The sequence below is a fragment of the Stegodyphus dumicola genome, chromosome 3 (assembly GCF_044657685.1).
Source record: "Stegodyphus dumicola isolate Sdum_Otavi_A_Nest chromosome 3, ASM4465768v1".
In the NCBI taxonomy this organism is placed as follows: Eukaryota; Metazoa; Arthropoda; class Arachnida; order Araneae; family Eresidae; genus Stegodyphus; species Stegodyphus dumicola.
In genome coordinates, this window is record NC_140770.1 from 274082577 (window position 1) to 274106913 (window position 24337).

At 30.2% G+C, this 24337-nt stretch overlaps 1 protein-coding gene across 5 annotated transcripts in view; it reads left to right on the forward strand.

The window, feature by feature from the left end:
* The first annotated feature begins 6145 nt into the window (after positions 1-6145).
* S6kII (Ribosomal protein S6 kinase II) overlaps positions 6146-24337 on the forward strand; it is an 86221-nt gene continuing 68029 nt past the window's right edge. The window contains exons 1-2 of one of the 5 annotated variants that reach the window (XM_085814168.1): positions 6148-6573; positions 16858-16920. In XM_085814168.1, the coding sequence (XP_085670294.1) occupies positions 6409-6573; positions 16858-16920 (228 nt within the window). In that variant the 5' untranslated portion in view covers positions 6148-6408. Of the gene's footprint in view, positions 6574-16857; positions 16921-24337 lie in introns of all 5 variants that reach the window. The other 4 variants (XM_085814167.1, XM_085814170.1, XM_085814169.1 and 1 more) reach the window with 4 other exon arrangements.

Sequence of the window (24337 nt, forward strand, 5' to 3'; positions counted from 1 at the left end):
ATAGAAACGAGACAAATTTTAGAACAACATGTCATTTCATTAATATCATGATGCATCACTAATACTGTATAGCGGATGCTAGCTAAACTTTATGATGACGGCCATTAATTTCAAAGTTTTTCAAATATAAACAAAAAGCAAAATTTTTCAAATAAATGGAATTTGTGAATAAACGAGGAAAAGTGGTAAAAAATAAAGATGATATAACAAGTTTTTCATTACAATGTCCCAACAATGAATCAACAAATGAACAGTGAAATCTGTAGTATGGCTGTATATCCTGAAAATATTGATACTGACCGTGAAGAAGATGACAACGAGGTTGTTGATTGACAATTTAATGGGAATTCTAAATATGACAACTACAGAACTCGAACAATGAAACTTAATGACTGAATAAAAAAGCCTATATACAGAATTTTAGTATTACTACTAAAAAAGTGATGCAACACAAATGATTTACATTGAAATAAATGTTTAATAAAGCAAACACATACTAAGTTTTTTTTTTTTTTTTTTTTTGTTGTTTTGTAAATTTTGATTTTCTTAAATTCACAAGTGCTTCATTATTACATAAACCACTATTTCATATTTTTAATTTTATAATTTCTACATGTCATCTTACTAGATTTAAACTGATGATCTAATATTCAGAAGAATTCCAACCCGGAGTAGTCAGATTCCTGACGAATCCAAACTTTGGACTGTATATTGCTTTTATATGATAAAGTGCAGGAACCTTTTTCAAAAATTTTATAGCTCATTACTATTATTGTTTAACACTGGTTTCTGTACCTAATGATAAAATGAAAAAATCAAAAATGACTGAATTATATTACTGTGATTAAATTTATCTTGCAGATAACACTAAATAATTAAACACTGTTCTAAGTACTTGTATCTAGATTCATATATATATATAGTATATAAATATAAGACTTGCTTACCATAAGAGAGTAATAACTGTATATTTAAAATTTCACCTGCAAGAATTTTAAAAGTTGCTAACTTATCATTAAAATATCTGCACTGGACATACTAAATACTAAAAAATAAATAAAACCCAAGGCTATTTAATTATTTTTCAACATACTGTATAAAAATATTAGTAAACCTTCATATTTAAACAAAACAATGACCAAGTGCCAGATCTGGTTAGTTTTCATTTATCTGCAAAGCTTAATTATCATGGGAACCATTAAGATGGGCTTTCATTATCCTTGAATAGAAAACAAAAATTAGTTTTCAGTTTTTTTAGCCTTTGTTTTGGCATTCTGCATTGATACTATAAACAGTGAATTACTTTTTAAATTGTTTCCACCAAATATTAGAGCCCTGTGTTATATTGAAGAAATTAAATAATGAAGAATCTGCATAAATGTATGTATGTTTCTCCCATTTTGATAAAACAAACAGTACCTAGAGCCATCCAATTTTGAATAAGGTATGTCTCTACCCAAATATGGCTATCTGGAAGCTCAAATTTGGAATTTATTTTATTATCTATTTCATATTTTGTAAAGCATTTATGAGTCTTTGATGCGGAGACTGAACTATTTAAAAGCAAGCAGTGGAAACACTATAAAAAAAAAAAAAAAAAAAAAAAACTAGCGCGCGAGACTGTGTATCGGAAATCTTAAAGCTACACTCTTTTTAAAGTATTTTGAGATATTGCTGTTGAATTGAATTTTATGGTCGAAGAACATGATATTTAATAAATAAAGGTAACACACAAAATGTTAAATAAGCAATGGCAACACTGTATGGGGAAAAAAGTTATCTCCAGCGTGCGAAACTGTATCAGAAATTCTAAAGATATGCTCATTTTAAAATTATTCTGCGACATTGCTGTTGAATTGAATTTTATGGTTTAAGTGCAAAGAACATGGTATTTAAGAAATAAAGGTAACATACAAAATGTTAAAAAAACACCTCTTTGGGTATAATGTAAAATCTGAAAGCTTTCAGAATTTTTTGAAAAGATATTTTATACGACTTTAACAGAGACTGTAAACATAAAGCACTTGACAAGCATTTACCCATAGTAATGAAGAAGAAGAAACCTGATCTGTCAACAAAACTTAGATTTTACTCAATGGCAACATAATGCAAATACGGCTGTGATTTCGGCAGCACAATATAATACTGATCATTCCAACCTACAATAGAGTTAAGATGGGTAAAGTGCAGAATCGCCCACTTATTTGTTTGGCACTTTGTACAAGAGTGAGAAGAATTGGATTTTTGTCAATTTTCTTTAACTTAATGATGAGTAACTTAGTTAGTTCTTTAATTTAAGTGAAAATAGGTCGATGTGAACATGGATCAAGGGAGTGCACAATGCTGTTTTTGTGCAATTCTGGGATTTTTTTTAAAGTGAAAATAGGTCGATGAGTACATAGATACGAGTTTGTGCAATTCATAAAAACATGCCAAGCAGTGGTTGATTTTGCACTTTCCCCATTAAGATAACCTTAATTTAGCAATATCTGACTTCTAATCCTTTCAATATTTAAAATATAGCTACATGGTAGATTCTCTTTCAATCAGGAAGTGGAAAAATGTCAAACTGCTATGCTAAAACAATGCTACAAAACAGTAACTATTTTCAAAACATTGTGAAAAAAAGCAATGGTAGGATCATAATTTGGGATTTAACACATTTTGACTCATAGTCATCTGATTCTGAATAATAAGCTCAATCTGAATATTTTAAATCAGGTTAAGCATACAGTGTCTAGGCTTTCATATGAGGGCTTCTTATATATAATGGATAAGCAAATGTTCTTTAAAATTACTTGTAAATTATATTGCATATATTAAGATTTTCTTTCGTGGAGAGAAATAAACAGCTTTATAAGCATTTAGATCAAATCAAAAGTTATACATCTTGCATAATCAGGCTTCTTTGCTGCACTGAAAGTCCTTACTACATGAAAAAATAAAGGTTTCAGTTTAACAGTTTTAGTCATGAGAAAGGAGGTTTTTCTTTGAAGATAAACATATGTATTTTCTATTCAAATGATTTGTTAAATATATAACTCACAAAGTTTCTCTCTCTAGTATGACTAATGATGTATTTTTTAAAATAAAACTTTAGTTAAAATGATTTATTCATAACTGATACAAATAATGCTCCTATATCAGTAAGCATATGCTTGTTTAAATCACATTTTATAATCATCATACTTTACCTCACTTTTCTCCTGGATGAATAAGGGCATTCTGACTTAAACTACCCTTTACTCTTAATAACTTGTTACATACCTCATACGCATATGGTTTCTCTCCTGTGTGAAGAAGCATATGCTTGTTTAAATGAACCTTTTGTCTATATGCTTTGTTACATACATCACACACATAAGGTTTTTCTCCAGTGTGAAGAAGCATATGCCTCTTTAAATTATACTTCCGTCTATATCTATTATCACATACCTCACACACATAAGGTTTCTCTTCTGTGTGAAATAGCATATGCTGGTCTAAATTATACTTTCGTCTAAATGACTTGTTACATACCTCACATACATGAGATTTCTCATTTTTGTGAGCACGCAAATGCTTGTTTAAATTACTCTTTCTGCTAAATGATTTGTTACATACCTCGCATACATGACATTTCTCACTTCTGTGAATATGCATATGTTCATTAAAATTACTCTTTCGTTTAAAAGATTTATTACAAACCTCACATACATGAGGCTTTTCTCCTGTGTGATTAAGCATATGCACATTTAATCTACACTTTTGTCTAAAAGACTTATCGCATACCTGACATACAAAAGGCTTTTCTCCTGTATGAATAAGCATATGCCTATTTAAATCACCTTTTACTCTGAACAACTTGTTACATACCTCACACACAAAAGTCTTTTGTTCCTTGTGAATAAGCATATGCTTGTTTAATTTAGGCTTGTCTCTAAATGACTTTTTACACAACTCGCATACATATGGTCTTTCTCCTGTATGAATTCGCATATGTTTGTATAAATTATTCTTTATTCTGAATGATTTGTGGCATAAATCACACACATGTGGTTTCTCTCCTGTATGAATAAGTATATGTTTGTTTAAAGAATCCTTTTTTATAAATGACTTTTTACACACCTCACATAAATGCAGTCTTTCTCTTATGTGAACAGGTCCATCTGTTGTGTGAATAAGCATATGTTGGTTTAAACTGTCCTTTAGTCTGTATGATTTGTGGCATAACTTACACACATAAGGTTTCTCTCCTGTATGAATAAGTATATGCTTGTTTAAAGAATCCCTTTTCGTATATGACTTGTCGCATATCTCGCATACATGAGCTTTCTCACCTGTGTGTATAAGAATATGATTGCTTAAATGACTATTCCGTGTAAATGACTTACTACATAGCTCACACATAAAAGGTTTCTCTCCTGTGTGAATAAGGATATGCTTTTTTAAAGAAGCTTTCAATCTAAATGATTCGTGACATACCTCACAAACATGAGGTTTCTCTCCTGTATGAATACGTATATGCATGTTTAAATTACTCTTTGTTGTAAATATCTTATTACAAACCTCACACACGTGAGGTTTCACTGCTATGAGGTCATCCATGTACTAGTTACATACCTCAGGATATTATTCCTGTTCTGAATGTATGTAACATGGGCCGGCTTAAGGTAATTTTACCCAAAATAGTTGTCAAATATTTCACTAGCTTTCAGTACCTTGGCCAGATATAAATTTGATTTTTGTTATAAAATGTTAATACACATTGTGCTCAAGACACAGGTACTGTACGATATACATACGATATGATTTCTAGGAACATTTATATATTTCCGCAAATATAAGTTTGTTATATTTAGCCCAAATATGATTTCTGGCAGAGGCATATAAATCCTTAATTATGAATAACTGCAATTATATATGCTACGTAACGACTTCATGAGGTTTTGAATTTTCTAAAGTTTTTAAAGTAGGACTTAACAGTTTGAAGTTTTCACATATCCACATATTAACAGTTTAACAGTTTCCACATATCACCGTTCACAATATGCACAGTATTTTTCAGCACGAAAAGGAAATTTCATATTAATTTGTAACAAAGGCTTCCTATTCATTGATTCTACTTCTTCTTGAAGCTTGGCTTCCCTTTGGCGCCTTATGCTCCGGCTCAGATATGATGTTATTTACATGTTAAACCACAAGGACGCATACCCCCCAATTACGTCGGTTCGAAATATTCATTGATTAAAACATAAACAAGAACCAAAACAACCTCGACTCATCTTACAAAACCCTGAGTTGCCAAATGAAAATTGCAATTTTCGGTTAGATTTAATTTGTTAAAAAAACTCCTTATTCAGAGCGTGAAAATACATATTACAGAAATTAAAACCATTTCAATAGAACAATGTTCAAACAGAATACTCGTTTTCGTAGGAAATTGTAAGGAATTTTGTTGTAAGAGGGAAAGGAGAAGAAATAAGAAGAGTTACAAAATTTTCTATGCTTTAAATACATACGATAGAATTCGGAGAAAAGCCTTGGTAGCGACAGTTTGGCTTCTTTAAGGACATTCTACTGAGACATGCCAAAACGACGAATTTTTTAAAAAATGGGATGGATGGATGGATTTTTACAAAAATTTCCAAGTGGGCTAAAGCACAATTTCACCAGTGAATTTAACTGAATTATCATCAGAAAACGTCTATCAATAAGCTACGACTACGACACAGTTTTACTCTAACACGAAAACGAACAAATGTTAATCTTAGCCATAATTGAAGACAAAATGTGATAAGAAGATAATAACCTAGCTTCAAGCTAGGCACGTGACGGTACACTTTTCTGCACACATTTCGCGTTTGTCTGTCTTATAACATTACAACATAGATTAGTAATACTATATCTATGTGTACATAATTGTGACGGACTATTAGGAACTTTTCTAATAATTTATATTTCGCTTAAAAATAGATTTACTCTTCCTTTTCGTTCCAACAATAAATGCTTTCAACAGTTTGCTATTTTTTTTTTAATACTTATTACATACTTTCTAGAACCTTTACATTCTGAAAGGAATCAAAAGTATTTTGAAGCTTAACGTTTAAACGAAAATATTAATTTTCTTTTATGAATAAATTGTGTGTCAGACTTTGTTCATCGTCACGCCCTACTGCAGTTTTCAATGAACGTACTATCGTAACCCACATCCCTGATATCGTTATCGTGTCATTTAGTATTGCTGAGAATGAAGTAAGCAAAGTTGAATGAAGTGTACGTCGGAAATCAATCGTAATTCCTGAATGAACGGCTCTTCCATTCACCTTATTGAGTACTATTTCTTCTCAATCTTGTTTCATACTTATCTTACTGGGCTGGTAATTTGAAACTAGCTGCCTGATTCTCTTTCGTGAACATTTCAATTTTATGAAAGTTTGGAGAAAGGAAAAACAGCGCCCGGAATATGGGCATAGAATTATTTCTCGAGGTAGAAGATCTGGTACCAAAATTGCAGAAAAACATAGTATGCCTCTCGCACTGATATCAGATCCTTGGCAGCGTATGCAAATTCAGGATGCTGATGGAGCCGAGGTATGTTAAATGTCCTGTTATGGTAAAGTATCAGCTGTTAATAACAAATTGATGGGTCTGTCATATATTGAACATTTATACTTGAATCAGAAGTAAGATGAAAAACAAAATTTTTCATAGAGTAATCAACCAATATCTCTATTTTTTGTCATTTCATATGTCTGAAAGAAATAGAATATTCTGAAATAAAATAGTCCGAAAGAAATATGTTTTAGACAAAATAAATAAATAAAAGATATTACTGTTTTATATTGGTAATCGTTATTATTATTATTATTTTTCTTGTGCTGGTAAAATATTTAGCTTATTTAAGGCTTAAGTTCCATTTCATTTTATGGTTTTAAAAACTAAAATATTTGAAGTTAAGAATTGATAACATGTATGTTGCTTTGCTGAGGCAGTATTAAGACAGAAAGAAATATTGATTGTTTAAAAAAATCAGTAATTTTTTTTAAATATAGCTTGTTCATGGAAAATTAAAAATTTTTTTTATTACATATGGATCTTATTTTGAATCTTAATAGTATTTAAAATAATGGTTTTGGGTTCATTTATTCTTATTACTAATTTAATGCATATATATATAGTAATTTTTTTATTGCTAGAAATGTAAATAATGTTAAATCATTGCAAGATTTGTTTTGAAAAGTTGTCTGTTGTTTAGAATTGCTGCATTTTTGTACCTTTTTATCGGAGTTTACTGATTTGCTTTCTGTGGTCGTATTTCAAATACAGTAGTGCTTCTCAATAAGAGACACCCACTGGACCAAACATATTGTCCCTTAAATAGAGATGTCAATTTTTCAAAGGGTAATACTAAAAAATGCAATTTGCTTAGATATTCGTATTGTATCAAGCTTTAAATAAATGATATATAAATAAGTTACATAGTTGCAAGTATTTATTTGAATTTGAAGTTAATGGAAAATGAAAATTCTTAATTAAATAAAGTATAATTATTGCAAAAATTTATGAGATGAGCAATAGAGTTTTACATCTACAGAAATTTATTAAAAATATGTTACACAGCTTTATTTGAAAATCGTATTTCAAGGCAAAAGCTTTTTATGCGACTCGTAAAATGTGTCACCACTGGCTGTTTCCCATTGCTTTCCAAACTATTTTTGCTAAAGCTTACATCATCAGCTACAGTTGAAATAAAAGATTTTTATGTGATCATTGGTGTCTTCAATGTAGGAGTTTTCATTGATTTATAGATATTTTTGTATTTTCAAGGAGGACACTCAGACCTTGAATTTCAAAGCTTCTTTTCTTAAAACAGTGATGAACACAACTTTATGATATGGATTTAACAGCCTTTATTATCCACTGAATGGCATTCATTACACTGGCACATTCTGCAAGCTGATCACTGTTTCCGCAATGCATCAGGTGGAAAAAAGACTAATTTCATAATATCAGTTTTACACTGTTAGGTAGGTGTGGCTGGCAAATTGGCAAGAAATACCATAATCTTCCTGTTTTTTGTAGATATTGTTTCATCAATAGCAATCAACCATTCTGACATTATGCTTTGCATTATCCATGACTTTTTATTGTAATACCAATGTACTGATAAAGCTTTTACATTGATACTTTTGGAATCATCTTTTTTTTTTTTTTTCCCCTTATCAGTTACAAGTGATTGCTCAAGCTCTCCTTTCATGTTGCATGTCAGTGGCACAGTGAGACGTTTCCTTCGAGCTTTTACTCAGCACTTAAAGCATGTAGTTTGATTAGGTAAAATTCGATAAAATAATCCATATCATCTACATTGTAGATGTTTTCAGACTTACATTCCTCACAATTTCAGTTAGCTTTTTTATGCAGTCTCTTACATGTTGTGTATCTGCCAACTTTTCTGCACCACAAATAAGTCTTAAAAGTAATGTTATTTCTTGACTTAAATTTATGTAACCAACCATTTGATGCTCAGAAGTCTGTAGTCCCAGACTTTTCGAAACTTCCTTTTCTTTTAATAATACTTCACTAACAGGAATATTGTTTGCTGTAACGGAATAAACCAGTTGAATACTGTTTTATCAATTTCAGATGCTGAAGTTTTTTTTAAACTTTACAGTCATGGAGTGTTCATTTGAATTAGTAATCCATAATATTTTTATTCCTTTTCTATTTTTAAGTATACAATTTACTTGCTTTTTACTTATGGCTAATCTTTGAAATATGGTAACAGGTAGTTTGGCGACATTTTGGTAAGGCGATAAAGGTTACTAGCTAGGACTTTAGCAGTGTAATGGATAAAGTCAAGAGTGTGTGCAATGCCATTTTAGTGCAATTCTGGGATGTTTTTTTAAGTAAAAATAGGTCGACGTGTACATGGAGGATACCGTGTATGTGTAATTCTTAAAGACGCGGTAAGCAGGGGGCGATTCTGCACTTTGTCCCAATTTCGCACCTAATCTTCGTCATGATTAAGCACTTTTGTTCCACAAAAGTTTTAGCATAAGCGTAATTCGGCTAGCAGATTGTTGGAAAAAAATGTTGAGTAAAAAAAAAAAAAAAAAAAAGTCTTTACTTTGTGAAACCAAAATGGCATAAAAACAAAAACTAGCAGGTTGCTGTAGCAGGGTTGGTCGCCAAATGTTCGCCAAAAAATCGCCAAGTTACCATAATCCAAAGATTAACCTTACTTATTCCTAATTTCTGCCCTAAATCTCTTAAACTAAGCTTTTCAGTATCTCCTACGTTGAACTTTTTGTTTTAATGTTAATCTTTTCATCTTTTGAAGCCTTGTTAAATAACATATGCAAAAATAACACACCAGTACAAAAGTGCTGTTCTTTTTCTTCCCAGTCCTAGCAAAAACTAAGAATGATAAAAGTTTTCTCACTCTGTCCACATTGTGAGATCTCTATACCTTGGCAGGTAATCCATTCATCTGACCTGACTATCTTTTTGTTGAAATCAATCTTTGTCTTGGGTTGCCTTGCAACTTGCTAACACTATTTTCTTCTTACTGTGAACTTTAACTAGAATAACTGGATTTTGAATTCTGTGAATGTGAATGTACTTTTGATTGCACCACAGTTTGATTTTCGTCAATGTATTGTTCTCCTTTTCTTTACTGAAAAGCTGATTGCAAATGAGAGGGATTAACACTTAATTTTATTGTTCCTTTGTTACAAAACTAAGCACAAATTTGTCACTGAGCACAAATTTGCCTTTGTGCCTCTAAGATTATTAACAAAGAGTATATGTTCTTCAATTACACTACAGCCTATCACAGGCCAAGGCCGTCTCAGTAAGCTTCCTCCAGTGGATCGGATTAGCCGCTATGGTCTGCCAACGATTGATTTTTAGTCTTGAGATCTGCCTCCATGCAGTCTGTCCATCTTGTGTGAGGTCTTCCCCTTTTCCTGGTACCTTCTACACTTAAAACGGTCACATTTTCAACAGGGTTTAAGTTGCCACATCTAAAAATATATCCAAGCCACCTGATACAATAAGATTTGATGACTCAGACAATATTAGGCTGTTTGTATCTTCTATATATTTCATGGTTAAACAAAATTCTCCATTTATTATTTTCTTTAAGTGGGCCATATATTTTTTGCAGTATATTTCTTTTGAAGATTAGAAATCTTTCTTCTTCTGCTTTTGTTAATGGTTAGTCCAATGCCTCTGGCTGACTCTAGAGAAGTAAAAGTCTCCACAACTGCTGTTTACTTATGCCATTTGTGTTAATGTCATCAGTATACACTAATAACTTATGGATCTCTGAAATAGGGTGCCGGCTAATCTTTGGAATATGGTAACAGGTAGTTTGGCGACATTTTGGTAAGGCGATAAAGGGTTACTTACTAAGACTTTAGCAGTGTACAATGGATAAAGTCAAGAGTGTGTGCAATGCCATTTTTGTGCAATTCTGGGATTTTTTTTTAAGTGAAAATAGGTCGACGTGTACATGGATGATACTGTGTATGTGCAATTCTTAAAAACGCGGCAAGTAGTGGGTGATTCTGCACTTTCTCCCAATTTCGCACCTAATCTTCGTCATGATCTAGCACTTTTGTTCCAAAAAATTTCTAGCATAAGCGTAATTCGGCAAGCAGATTGTTAAAAACAAAATGTTGAGTTTAAAAAAAAAAAAAAAAAAAAAGTGAAACAAAATGGTGCCGAAACTAAAACTAGCAGTTTGCTGTAGCAGGGTTGGTCGCCAAATTTTTGCCAAAAAATCGCCAAGTTACCATAATTCAAAGATTAACCTAGGGTACCTCTAGTTATAATTCTATCTTTTCAAGGGCGATATTAAAAAACATGCATGCAAGGGCATTACCTTGTCTCAACCTTCTTCAGCTGATAGAGGTCATCTGAAAGATCTCTGCAGTTTACTCTCTTTAAAGTCTTTCTAGATAGATCAGTCAGTTTTCTAAAAAATCCGAGTTCCAGCATAGCTTCAAACAGCTTTTCATGGTATATGCTATCACAAGCAGCTTTAAAATCTATAAAAGAGGTTGAAAGGTAATTTTATGTTTTCAAAATTTGTCTAACAGAATGAATTTGATGAATAGTAGATTTTCCAGCTTGAAATCCACATTGGTAGCTACCAATAACTGTAGATGCATACGGTAGTAACATATCATATAAAATATGGGAATTTTAAATGCCACGTTTAAGAGGTTGATACTTCCATAGTTGTTACATTCCAGTCTGTCTCCTTTTCTAAAAATGGAACATATGGAGCCCTCTTCCCATTCAATGGGCATCTGCTCCATAGACTAAACATTAAGTATAACCTTAATGTATAGCATCAATCAGTTCAGGTACGTCACTATTGATGAATTCTGCCTTAATACCATCTGTTTCTGCAGCCATGTTGTTATTTAGACTCTCAATAGCCTAGCCTTCCTCACTTCTTATAAGGATGGTGCATCAGGTTCCAGAGTTCAATCATTTTCAACAACATTCAGGTCAATATTTAGGTCAGCCTCCTCACTTGGAAGATCACTTCCACAGAGAAGATTTCTAAGGTTTCTCTCCATCATTTCAGCACTTCAGCTTGATCACTTGTAAGCTTGCCATCATCTTTACTACAAGTACTGATTTTCTGGTTAAATTTTATTGAGTATTTTTGTGTTTTAAAAGTTTTTTTCACTAAACTATTCCTCCAAATGTGCTTTCATTTTTATATGAAGCAGTTTTTTTTGTCTTTAATTTTAACTCTTTAATTAATTTTAAACTCTTTAATTTTCATCTACTCCTTTAATAAAGTGTTTTTGAATCATCAGTTTATAAGGTTTTTCTCCTCAGTAATTTTTGCATAATCACAATCATACCATCCATGTCATTTCTCTTCACATTCTTTAATTTATTTCTGTAATCTTTCATCATGACCAGTTTGTGCAATGAGTCAACATCCAGGATTCCATCTCTTTGTTGCTTATTCCAAAAGATATTACTTATCTTTCTTCTCAGCCTGTAAATCAGAAAGTGTTTGGAGTCAGCATTGGCTCCAATTGGCTCCACAATAATTGCGGGCATTCAAAAGACACTTTCAGTGCCTAAGATCCACCAGGAAATGATCAGTGTGATTCAATACTTTTCTATCTGGGGAGCATTATGTGACTTTATGTATATTTCTACATTCAAAGAAGATACTTCCTATAATAAGTTCATTTGCATGTGCCAAATCATTAAGTCTTAATCATTATCACTACTTTCCTCATGTAAACTGCGATTACCTGCATAGTTCCCAACTAATCTCATGCCAATCTTTGCACTAAAGTCTCTCCAATAATCGTTTTTTTATCATTTGAGGGGCATCTGTGAGAAGAGTATTTAAGTTTATCATAAAACTCATCCTTAATAATAATCCTAACTCATCCTTAATTGCATTTGTCCTCAGTAGGTGGCATACATGCTGATAATACTAATATTTTGAGGACAAGCTCGAATCTACAAAAGAGTATTTTTATTTTTTATCTGTCTCATTGTTGATTGTTAAACTTTTATTTTTAACTTTCAGTGTCTGTTAACCCTTAAACACAGAGGTGAGATCTTTATGACCGCACCAATATTTTAGAACTGCGAAACTGAGTATAAGTTATACAGCTATTCTCTCCTTTTCAGTACTTTCAAGTTTATATAAAATACAACTATTCCTAAATTTTTATTAAATTGTATCCATTAGGTTTTTTAAAAATAGTGGTACTATTCGGTTTTGAAGGCCATAAAAAATCGCCAAACTATTGTTGATGCCAATGCTGCCAAAAATAATTGCAGCAACCCTAACGCAAGAAAGGAAGTATAATAGTAAATAACTAAGATTGATGTTTTAATTTAGATGAAAGGTTAATTTCATATAATACTCTTTTATTATTATAATTTATATAAAAAAAGGTAAAAGATGACTGAATGGAAGCATAAGAGTAAATAACTATTTCAGATCATTATTATAATTTATATAAAAATTGTTAAACATAACTGAATGGATGCCTGTATCGCTATTTCGCAACCAAGTTATCACTAAAGCACAATTTCATCTCGTTGGTTGTCCAAACATAATTTTCTATAATGAATGATTCCTTTTCTTTGAAAAAATTCTCGGTAAAGTGCAGAATCGCCCACTTATTTGTTTGCCCGCTTTTTACAGGGGTAAAAACAATTGCATTTTTGTCAATTTTCTTTTACTTTTTAAGGGAAAATAAGTCTATGTGTACATAGATAAAGTCAAGGGTGTGCACAGTGCCATTTTTGTGCAATTTTGGGATTTTTTTTAAAGTGAAAATAGATGGATGTGCACATGGATACCGAGTATGTTCAATTCTTAAAAACACATCAAGTAGTGGGTGATTCTGCACTTTACCTAAAATTCTATTGCAGACTTTTCGTCATGGGCAATTCCCAAATTGTGAAATCCATAGGCTTTATTACTACTTGAGTGTAGAACATGTACAAGAACTTAACTCTAGAGGTTTGACATATGTCGATACTATGGTGGTTTTTTCCAGGTGAATTTTTTCTAAATAAAATGAAAAGTGAAGAATCTTCTTTTTATGCATTCACAGATAGAATGACTCTTGTTTCATATGTGCCTCAAAAATTAAAAAGTGTTATTCTTATATTTTCAATGCATCATTCAAAATAAGAATACCTTGAAACTGAGAAACCAGAAATAATAACATTTTACTATGTGACTAAAAAAGATGCATTGGATGAAAAATGTTCTAAACATTCTACAAGCCGAAGAACGAGGCGATGGCCGATGGCCATATTCTTTACATTACTTGAAGTGGAATTAATGCACATGTAATACATCAATTGTGAGATAGTGCCAAATTGGAAAAAAGAGTTTTTGATGGAGTTATCAGAATTAGTGAAACCATATATGGAACGGAGGCTTCAAGAGCCATCTGTGAATCAAAAAATAAGCGATCTAGCGGAAAATCCAGCGGAATCTATTCTAGCCCAGATGTAACTAATATCCCTAAAAAGCATAAAACATGCTTTTTTTTGTCCTCCCTAAAATAAGAAGAAAAACTACCTATCTATGTTTCAGCTTCAAGAATCCGATATGTAACGAATGTGCCAAGAGAATTTGCAAAAACTGTGTTGAAAATGCTTAAACTAATGTACTGCAGTTTTTTTAATGTTATTTATATATTATACTTTTTTTGTATTATTTTATATAATCCAGATTGTGTAGATGGGAAATTAATTAAATAGTATAGTTTGTATGCATTTGCGAGTAAGTAGTGTTTATTTTATTTATTTGATCAAGTGTTCCATAATTTTTTTGTATGCGATTTAAAAATTAATCTTAATGAATTAATTTTAAGGTTTTAAAAAGAATTAGTTCATTCAGTATAATAAACAGAGTGTATTAGGCTTTTATAATAACAATAGTACATTATTTTAAAATGCACAAAATAGAGTGCAGTCTGAGAGACCCCTCTTTTGTGTTTCTGTAAACAGAAAATGAACGTCTGTGCTTAAGGGTTCAAAAGGGCAGCGACCAACAGAATTATCTCTTAAATGAAGGTGTCACTTACAAGAGGTACTACTGTATTTAGATTTTATTTAAGCTGTTTTTTATATTTAGTTCCTTCTTTTATTATTTTTTCTGTTTTATTTATTGCAAATTATCAGATCAGATTCACTTTTTTGTGCTCTTTGAGGTAATAGATTTCAGTCAGTACTAATATTCTTTTGTTCGATATAAATATAAGGATCATTAAAAGTTTATTGACATTTGTTGTTTTATGCAGTGCTTGGAATTGGGATTTTATCATTTAAAAAAACCTAAATATGTAAAGAAAACTTTGCAGGCTCAAAATTAAAAAAGAGCAGAAAAACCCAAAGAAAATATTTAATGACTTTATTTATGAAAGGTTCATTAAATAAGTGGGACTTTGTGTTCATAAACATTAGATATATCTCGTTAAAAGAATTATAAATTTAAATTTCAAGCTCATTATTAATATGGAATTCTTGTTGCATTTTTTATCAGTTTTGATAAAATCTCAGTTTGATAAAACAATTGATAATTTTTTATCAGTTTTGATAAAACCTTTATTCTGAGGCCTGATACTAATCTAAGTTGATAGGTAATAAAATTATATTGGAATAATAAAAAATGCGGTACTTTTCTGTTTTGCCGGCGCAAATCTCGCTAAGCAGACTATATTGGCGACACAATACAGTATACACATAAAAAATGTTAACAAATGTTAAATCTAAGAATTTTTTATCTTAAAGACATAAACATTTTAATATTGTTCAAAATTTTAGAAAAAGCCAATAAATAAAGACAATAAATTTGTAGAAAGACATTAATTTAAGAATTTACTATGCTTTCATGGTTCAACATCCTGATTCGCCGTTTCATATCACGTGACCCCAAGTGATTTCATCTCACGTAAACTACGCCATAAAAATCTAATTCTCTCAGTAATTATGTACATTAATTTCAAGTTAAATTTTAATTTGGAATACAAGTTTAAAATGCAAGAATTATTTCAATTCGTATGAATAGCTTACTCAGAAATTATGTAAAACCACAGTGCTTTACTTCGCTAGTGCATTCTCATTAGAATTGATGAATTTAACGCTTTTCTATATTTTGGCCTTCGGGTGAGCGGTGTGATTGCATCCTAATTGACTTAATCACCGAGAATGTCCTTAGGACATAAAATTGAGCTATCTGGTAAAAATTCTAAGTAATTTTAAGTACATAGAAGCTATTAGAAAAGTACCTATTATTCTATTTTCGTTTTTCACATACAGATTTTTATTTGTTTCAGATATCAGAATGATCATTTCAATGTGCAAATAATTTTTACTTTTATAGATGACCTTATCAAGGAACTCACTTATTATCGCATAAAATCTAAAAATGCGCATTTAGGATATTTGTTTTATGTTTTTTACTCATGCTCCTTAGATAAAAAGGTACTTTTTCGTTTCGCCGTTGCGTATGGCCTTAGGGCATAAAATTGAGCTATCTTGAAAAAATTCTGTGTAATTTCGTGCCAGTATTGAAAGCAACAATCAATCAAATTAGAAATGGCTGCAATTTGTTTTGAAAATGAGGCGTAAAAGGTTACCATAGAGGATATTCCATTTTGCATCAGTTGCACCACTATTGGCGACTTTATTGCCTGCGCCGGCAATATGGAAGAGTACCAAAAATGCTATCAAATTGCTATAATTTAATTATAAAATAAACAGCTTTTTCCATATATGCATATATATTCCAAAACAGAATATACCAAAATATTTAAAATCTTTTTTGGACATTAAAAAGTACTTAAGAGTAGTTAGATTTTAGCTGGAAAATTCTTTAAAATATTACTGAAAACTTAATAGCATGTAGATATTTTGTTTTTGATAAGGTGCTTAAATTTATCATGGTTTTAATTTTATAATTTTTATTCTGTTTTCTTTATAAAGCATATTTATTTCCGGTGTTCAGAACGTATTAGGTGAATATTGAAAAGAAAAAAAAAAAAAAAAAAACTACTATTGTATATTGAGCTTTTTATAATGTCTAGTAAAGATTAGTTTACTTTGTTATAAATGTGTATTATCAGCTTCCTTTCAAATTAAACAATAATAAAACTGTGTAAATACATTATTTTCTAATTATGTGCTTTCCTGTTCTAATTTTATTTATTGCATGTGTTAATCACTTGAGCTTTCAACCAATTAGTTGATAATTAATTAAATCAAATATTTAATTCACTGCCATTTAATAATTCGACTTAAAAATGAGCATGCTTTAATGCTTTTTTTAATATGTATGGTGCTTATGTGTTGTTTCAGTTATTTGTGAGTAACCAGCTTACAACAGTTAGCTGCCCCACATCAATTGATGACAAAAAATATGTAAGATTTTTTTTAAATCACTTGCACTTTTCATATTTTTAGTTTATTCTTTTTTCATTATTTTGGCATCCCCTCCCCTTTTTATATCAAATTTTGTTTTGCATCTTTTTAGAAATGCTGCAACCAAAATGCTATGAATATTTTGTTAATTTTTTAAAGATTTTTGACATTTTTTATACCTTTCAGAATACACAAGTAATCACTATTATTTATTTGTGTACCATAATTTAAATTTTAATCACTGTGAAAAGCTTCAGGTGTATGGCTTTCAAGATTAATGAATTTTTCATCATGGTGCCTAGTGCCATCATGGTGCCATATTGTAGAAGAGAACTGTAAAAAAAGGGGAAAAAAAAGATATTCATGATTCTGCTATTTATTCGATAAATTGAAATTTTTTATTGTATTAAAATTGTTGAACTGTAACTTCCTTAATGACTTTATATTTTATTGTATGAAAATTTAATTACTTTATCATAAGGCTGGTTTTCTGCTATTAAAAAAAATGTTTATTTAGTGGCGAAAAGAACTCGTTGAAACTTGCAAGAATTGGCAGAAATTAATAAAAGTGTTTAAAATGCTTTATAAATTATTATTACTTATTCATTCATTGAATTATTTTAATAAATGAAAAGAGTTTATTGTTTAGTGTAATATATAGTATAATAACAAAAAGCAATTTGATATTACTTTAATCAGCATGCAATTCTTATAATTGGAAAAGTATAAAATTTTCAATATCATTTATTTTTTCCATCATAGCTGTAAAAATATGTACTTAAAATCAATAAATAATATTAATAATAAATAAAAATGAATCCATTCTGGCCTCTGACAAGACAAAGTAAGCAGTTGCCTACAGTGTAAATTTTTAGAGGACACCAGGTAAATTTTTCTTATGAGAAACTAAGGTGTCTTTCACTTTGAATTAATAAGTTACATAGATTGCCAAATATAATGTCAGCTAGGATACCAAAAAATTTGGACTCTCTTATGAATATCTTCTAATTGTGACAGTCAGAGTAGCTGTGTTATTGAAGCCAGTGAACTCAATAGCTCCCTAAAATAAGGAATAAAAAGATTATAAAGACACCCTTTTTGGCAGCTTATCTTCAAAAGTAGTTTTGCGTGTAAGAAAATAGTTTGTTAAAAAAAAAAAAAAAATGTGTAATTTGCTGATATGGGTGAATGCTATTATTTTTTTTAAAGGTGATTATGCCAGTAAATGAATAAGGGGTTTTATGTACAGAAAGTTAATAAAAAGTATATAATAAAATTCGTTAGCTTTTTAATTATTAAATAAGAAACTAATAAATTATTAATGGTGAACCCAGTAGAATGAAAGAATATTATGGTTTGACCATCTTAACACAACCTTGGCTGGCATTCTGCCAAAACACATAGAATTGTCTAAAAGTAGTGCTGGTTACGTGTCACAAGGTGGGAGGTAACGTGAAAGTTCTCTTTTCGTCCGAAAAAAAGGAATTTATATGACCAAGGGAGGGAAAATCCCCATGTCATCGGATGATGCTGTTGTCAGTCGTCTTTCGCACCTTCAGTTTCGTTTTTTCCTTTACAGAAATAAATGCTAAGATTCGCATTGGTTTGCAGCTTGGAAACCGAGAATGTTGAAATTTTTTTTTTATAATTTATAAATTGTATGTGAACAAGGCATATTTCATCATTTACTTTTTAAGATAGGATCACTAAAAATCACGGATCTATATACTTTAGCAGAAGTATTCTTTTTATAGTAAAAAAAGAAAACTGGTCAATAGGTTTGCACAAGATTTATGTGGGATTTACCTAGATCGTAGTTTATTTTAACATGACATTTGCCAATATTGTGGTCTTTTGCATAAATGTGGGGGATAGCTTGTTTTTTATTGTTAAATTGAGTTCAGTTGGTAAAAAGAAGGTGTTTCACAACAGTGCTAAGAAATTGCTACGTAATATCAATATATTTTATGACATGGAAGCTGAGAATGGAGAACTTAGCATTTCCCCATCTCACAGCTCACGAAAAGAACCAGCAACATTGCAGAAGTATAGCTGATGACGATAAAAAAAATTCGCCGAGAGGCAGAAATGAATGAGCCAGTTTTCAATTCCCCAGGAAAAAAAAAACAAAAAGGCCCAAAAAGGAAGTATTAGATAGGGTTGGTTTAGATGGTTTTGAATGCTATTATAATTCAAAGAATTGTTCATGAATTTTATATTGAAAAGAAAAAAAATTAAAGCCTCTGTTGGAAGAAAAGATAGATTTTAAATGGAGATGAGAAACATTAGGAAATATACTGGATTTGTATGGAGAAGTCAGAACAAGAGAAAAGTTTTAATTGAAAGAAGTGACATTGTGATCAGTATCTTAGAAAAGTGAAGCAATTTCATTGTGAAAGAAGACCTCTCATTCTCAAACCAGAGGACAGACAGTAACATGATATTGTCAAAATTTTGGGAATCGGAAACAGTTTTTGGCATCATGCAGAGCACCAATGCATTTAGAAGAATTATTGTTTTATGTGCTGAAGGCGATATGGGATTTTTACTCCCTGTGTCTCTAGTATATAAAGCAAACACCACATTGGTGGACTATCACAGGCAAATGAATTCTTTTGTTTTTGAAAAGTGGACTTCTTAAAACCTCATTCCGAATCTTCCATTAAATTCTGTAGTGATTTTAGACAATGTCTCCTACTACACTATCCAATTAAATAAATGTCCCAACTATGGCAAGTTGAAAAGAAGAAATGATACAATGGTTACTTAAAAAAAAAATATGTAGTTCTATCTAATTTTACATAAAGTAGGGATAATGGAGTTTCTGAAACAAAATGCTCCTAAAGAAAGTCGTATAAATTCGATTAAATGCTCAAAGAACATGGTTTTACTGCTTTACGTCTGTCCCCGTACCACTGTGACATAAATACAACTGAATTCATGTTGACATGATAATAGATAAATTATTAAAAATTACTGAAGCTCTTGAAAGTGTAACGACAAACAATTGGGAGAAATATTGCACTTATGTAGAAAACGACTACTGGGAAAAATATATTTTAATGGAAATTTATGCAAGTTTTTAGTTATTTCTTCTGATGAAGAGGATGACAGCTTGGATGTGTATTGTGACTATGATACAATACACTGAATAATAAGTACAATGGTAAGAAATTTTGTTTTTAACCCCCCCTCCCAGTATGTGTAATACTACATATAGCTTTTAGTGCAAAATTCAAAGCAATATAATAATTATTTATTGTATTATTATCACTTTATTAACTGTAATAATTATCACTGTATAATCATTATAGTTAATAAGAAATTTTTTTAGTGTGTATATAATATGCATAGATTTTACCTCAAAAATAAAAAAAGGTAAAGTAATTATCAATTATAATGTAATTATAATAATTATTTATCATCATATAATTATTATAATTAATTCTAATAATTAAATTATTAGAATTCATTGTAGTAATAATGTAGTAATGAAAATCATACAATAAAGTATAATAATTAAATAATTATAATTAAAGTTATAATTCAATTTATTTATTTTGTTTTATTTTAAAATAATGTGTATATGGTAAAATTAAGCTGGAAAACATTTTTATTTTTACAATATAAATAAATATCAATAAATGATGATCAATATATTAGCTTAGATTACTTAAAAGTAATTTTGTCTTATGTCTGTGCCCTTTGAGTGCTGGAGAAATATACTTAAAAAAAGAAAAAAAAAAAAAAAAAAAAATATGAGTAGGAAAAATCCCTATGATTACAATTCCACCCTATTTTAAGAATGAACTGGTCCAAACTGCACATGCGTGTTTACGCTCTTGGTCGTGGCTAAGGAGGTTGAACTACAGTAAAAGCATCAGTAGTGAGAATAAGTGGCAAGTTGGCATACCTTTTCTGACATGAAAATAATGGAAATTCTGATTCATTAATAAGATCACTCAGCTGCACTTACAAAGGAACCAAAACCAGCGGAAACGGCTGCAGTTAATGAGTTACAGTTTGTTACTTTAGAATAAGTATTTCAAGGCCATTTCTTCCTTGTGGCTTTTCTCATAACCATGGTAATGGCTGCTGCAGTTTATGGCTGAATCCTCTTATTTGCTAAAATCCCCAAATGTGTGGTAATGATATTATGATTGCAAATTTGGGCGAGATGGTCACTATAAATTAAAGTGTTTGAAATAAGAGACAATAGTATAAAATTATGTCATTAAGGTGAATGAAAGGGACAAAGAAATCTTTGATTTGAGAGCAGCGGTGTTCTGTAACAGATGAAATATGTTGTTTTCTGCCATGAAAATCCTTTCATTTTACTTAATCGTTTATATTCCTTAGCAGAAACACAAGGTTGGATAGAATGCATAATAAATAAATACTGGAATAGCTGGAATAGATAATGAATTAAGAATTAATTGAATTTGGATACTGAAAGGAAAGTTGTAAAAATATTGCAGTGATTTGAAATGAATTCGGTACTTTTCTGTTTCGGCGGCGCAAATCTCGCCAAGCAGACTTTATTGACGACAACACACAGTATACTCATTAAAAAATGTTAACAAATGTTAGTTCTAAGAAATTGTTATTTTGAAGGCATAAGCATTTTAATATCATTTAAAATTTTGTAAAAAGATAATAAATAAAGACAGTAAATTTATAAAAAGACATTAATTTAAGAATTTACTATGCTTTCATCGTACAACATCCTGATTCACCATTTCACATGACCCCAAGTGATCTTATCTCATGTAAACTACGCTGTTATCTACATTAATTTCAAATTAAATCTTAATTTGGAATACAAGTTTAAATGCAAGAATTATTTCAATTCATATGAATAGCTTGCTCAAAAATTATGTAAAACCACAGTGCTTTATTTAGCTATGCATTCTCATTAGAATTGATGAATTTAATATTTGACTTTGCCCTTTTCCGTATTTTCGCCTTCGGGTGAACAGTATGATTGTATCCTAAGATTTAATTACTGCGAATGGCCTTAGGGCATAAAATTGAAGAAACAATCAATCTGATAAGAAATGGCTGCGACTTGTTTTGAAAATGTGGCGTAAAAGGTTACCAGTGAGGATATTCTGTTTGGAATTGGTTGTACCGTTTTTGGCAACTTTATCGCTTGCGCTGGCAAAATGGAAAAGTACCAAGAAATTCATTATATTTTCTGATTTTTTTTTTTAGTGGTAATAGCTTTATCGGAATTTGTGCAATTCTCTGATTTCTTTTAAGTTAAAACAGTTGATGTATACATGGGAGAAGACTTGGGGGAGGGGTAGAGGAAAAGAAGTGTTTTATTATAGATGTTCCTTGCATTTTTAGTTTAATTTGTTGCTGTTTTATGTAATTTTTTGTGTTTCATTATGGATGTTTCTTGCATTTTTGATCTTGTTAATTTGTTGTTGTTTTATGTAATTTTCATAGTGCCACCATTTTTACTTTTTTTTTCACATCTGAGATTGGTGGGAAATTAGTCGCCAATGGCTGGCAACTTTCTGAGAGTGTCAAATGGATAATCCAAGAATGCCAATTATTATTATTTTTGTTTGTTTGAAGTTTGGTTGACTGTGATGAAACTTATGAGAATTTTTTTTTGAAAGTTTTAATTTTTTAAAAAATATTCACTCTGGAAGTATCTCTATATTGTGTTCTAACTTAGTTCATTAAAAGTACAGTTGCCGGATAAGCTATAAAAAAGTGCTATGATATTACTTCATGTCATAAAACCATATTTTATGCTTTACATTGTAACATTTCCAGCAAAATCAGCTGTTGTCCCTTACACATATTTCATAATGAAACCTTGCAAAATATTATTTCAGCTTTTACATGGTAACTTAATTTAAAGACAATAATTGCACATAAAGATTTCAAAACTCTTATGTGTGCAGTGATGGTATTGCTTGCAAATACTTCTAAAATTGAAAGAATATTCTCCAGCTTTTTATTTATTCTCTATAAATTAAATTCCTTGGATTTTGGAATAGCAGTGAAATTAATCTTCTGTTGTTACCTCAGGAAACAGGTCAAGTTAAAAGGAAAATGTACTACTAAGTAAATTTTGAATAAATATTGTAAATATCAAAGTGCATTTGTTTTGTCACAATACATTCATTCCCCTATATTATTTACAGTACTGAAATAGATTTTAAATTATTTCATGAATTTTGCCAATTATTACCACTTTTATGGTAGAAATTAATTTATGTCATGTCAATTTCAGTCAATCTCATGCCAATAAGTCAGTTAGTTATAAGTAGTGCTTTTATCTACTTTCACCAAAACTTGTCTCACTTGACCTGCTATTATCTTTTGAAAAGCATTTATTGTAATTTATGTGTCAAATTAGGTGATGTAAAAACACTGTATAAGTTTTTTAATTAAGGGAGAAAACCTTAGCTTGACATTCATTTTAAAGAGATATACACTTCAAGGAATAGAAGGACAGTGTCCCTTTTCTACAAGAAACAAAGATATTTTGTGCTAGGCTGGTAATATGCGATTCAAATAGCTAAACAAAATTAAGTAAATAAATAAAATATAAAAGGCAACAGTTGTAGTGCTATCTAGAGAAAGCTAAAACAAAAAAAGAGTAAAGATTGCTAACCAAAGCCTTTAAAAATTTTGAAAAAAATTTTGAGAAAGACTGGGTTGGCATTGAAATAATTAACTAAAATTGATTGATTTTGGTAAATGTGAACAGATTGACAAAAATTGAATGATTTTTGGTAAATGTGAACAGATTAATTAAAACTGAATGATTTTTGGTAAATGTGAACAGATTAATTAAAACTGAATGATTTTTGGTAATTGTGAACAGATTAATTAAAACTGAATGATTTTTGGTAAATGTGAACAGATTCAGGAAAATTAAATGTACTAACTGAAGAAGGCTTGGATAATTTGAATAGAATTAAAGTTAAAAGAATGACTAAGAGGCTCACAATGATTAGTTTTACAAGCTTTATTTATTTCTTCGCACATGACCTAAGAGTCATGTTTTTTAATATGGAATTTAAATGCATCTTTTAATTTGGTCAATATCTATCAAATTTTATTGACAAGAAATGTTAATTGCTCCAAAATTAAAATTTTAGATAGGGCTTTTAAAGACTGAATTATAAATTTTATTCCTAAGAGAAAAACTTACTTAAAAGTTGAATTTATAAAGAATTCAGGCAATTTTATATCTATTAAAAGGGGTAGAAGATTATCGCGTTGTTTGCAAAGAGATATTTTTCTTTAGAAATATTTTTAAAACCTTCCTCAGTAATGGAAGGAGAAAAATATCTGTCAATAATAACAGCATTTAAATTATTGAATTGTGAATAAAAAAAGATTGTAATAAAGAAATTTTAAGAGCATGAAACATATAATAATCAAAAGA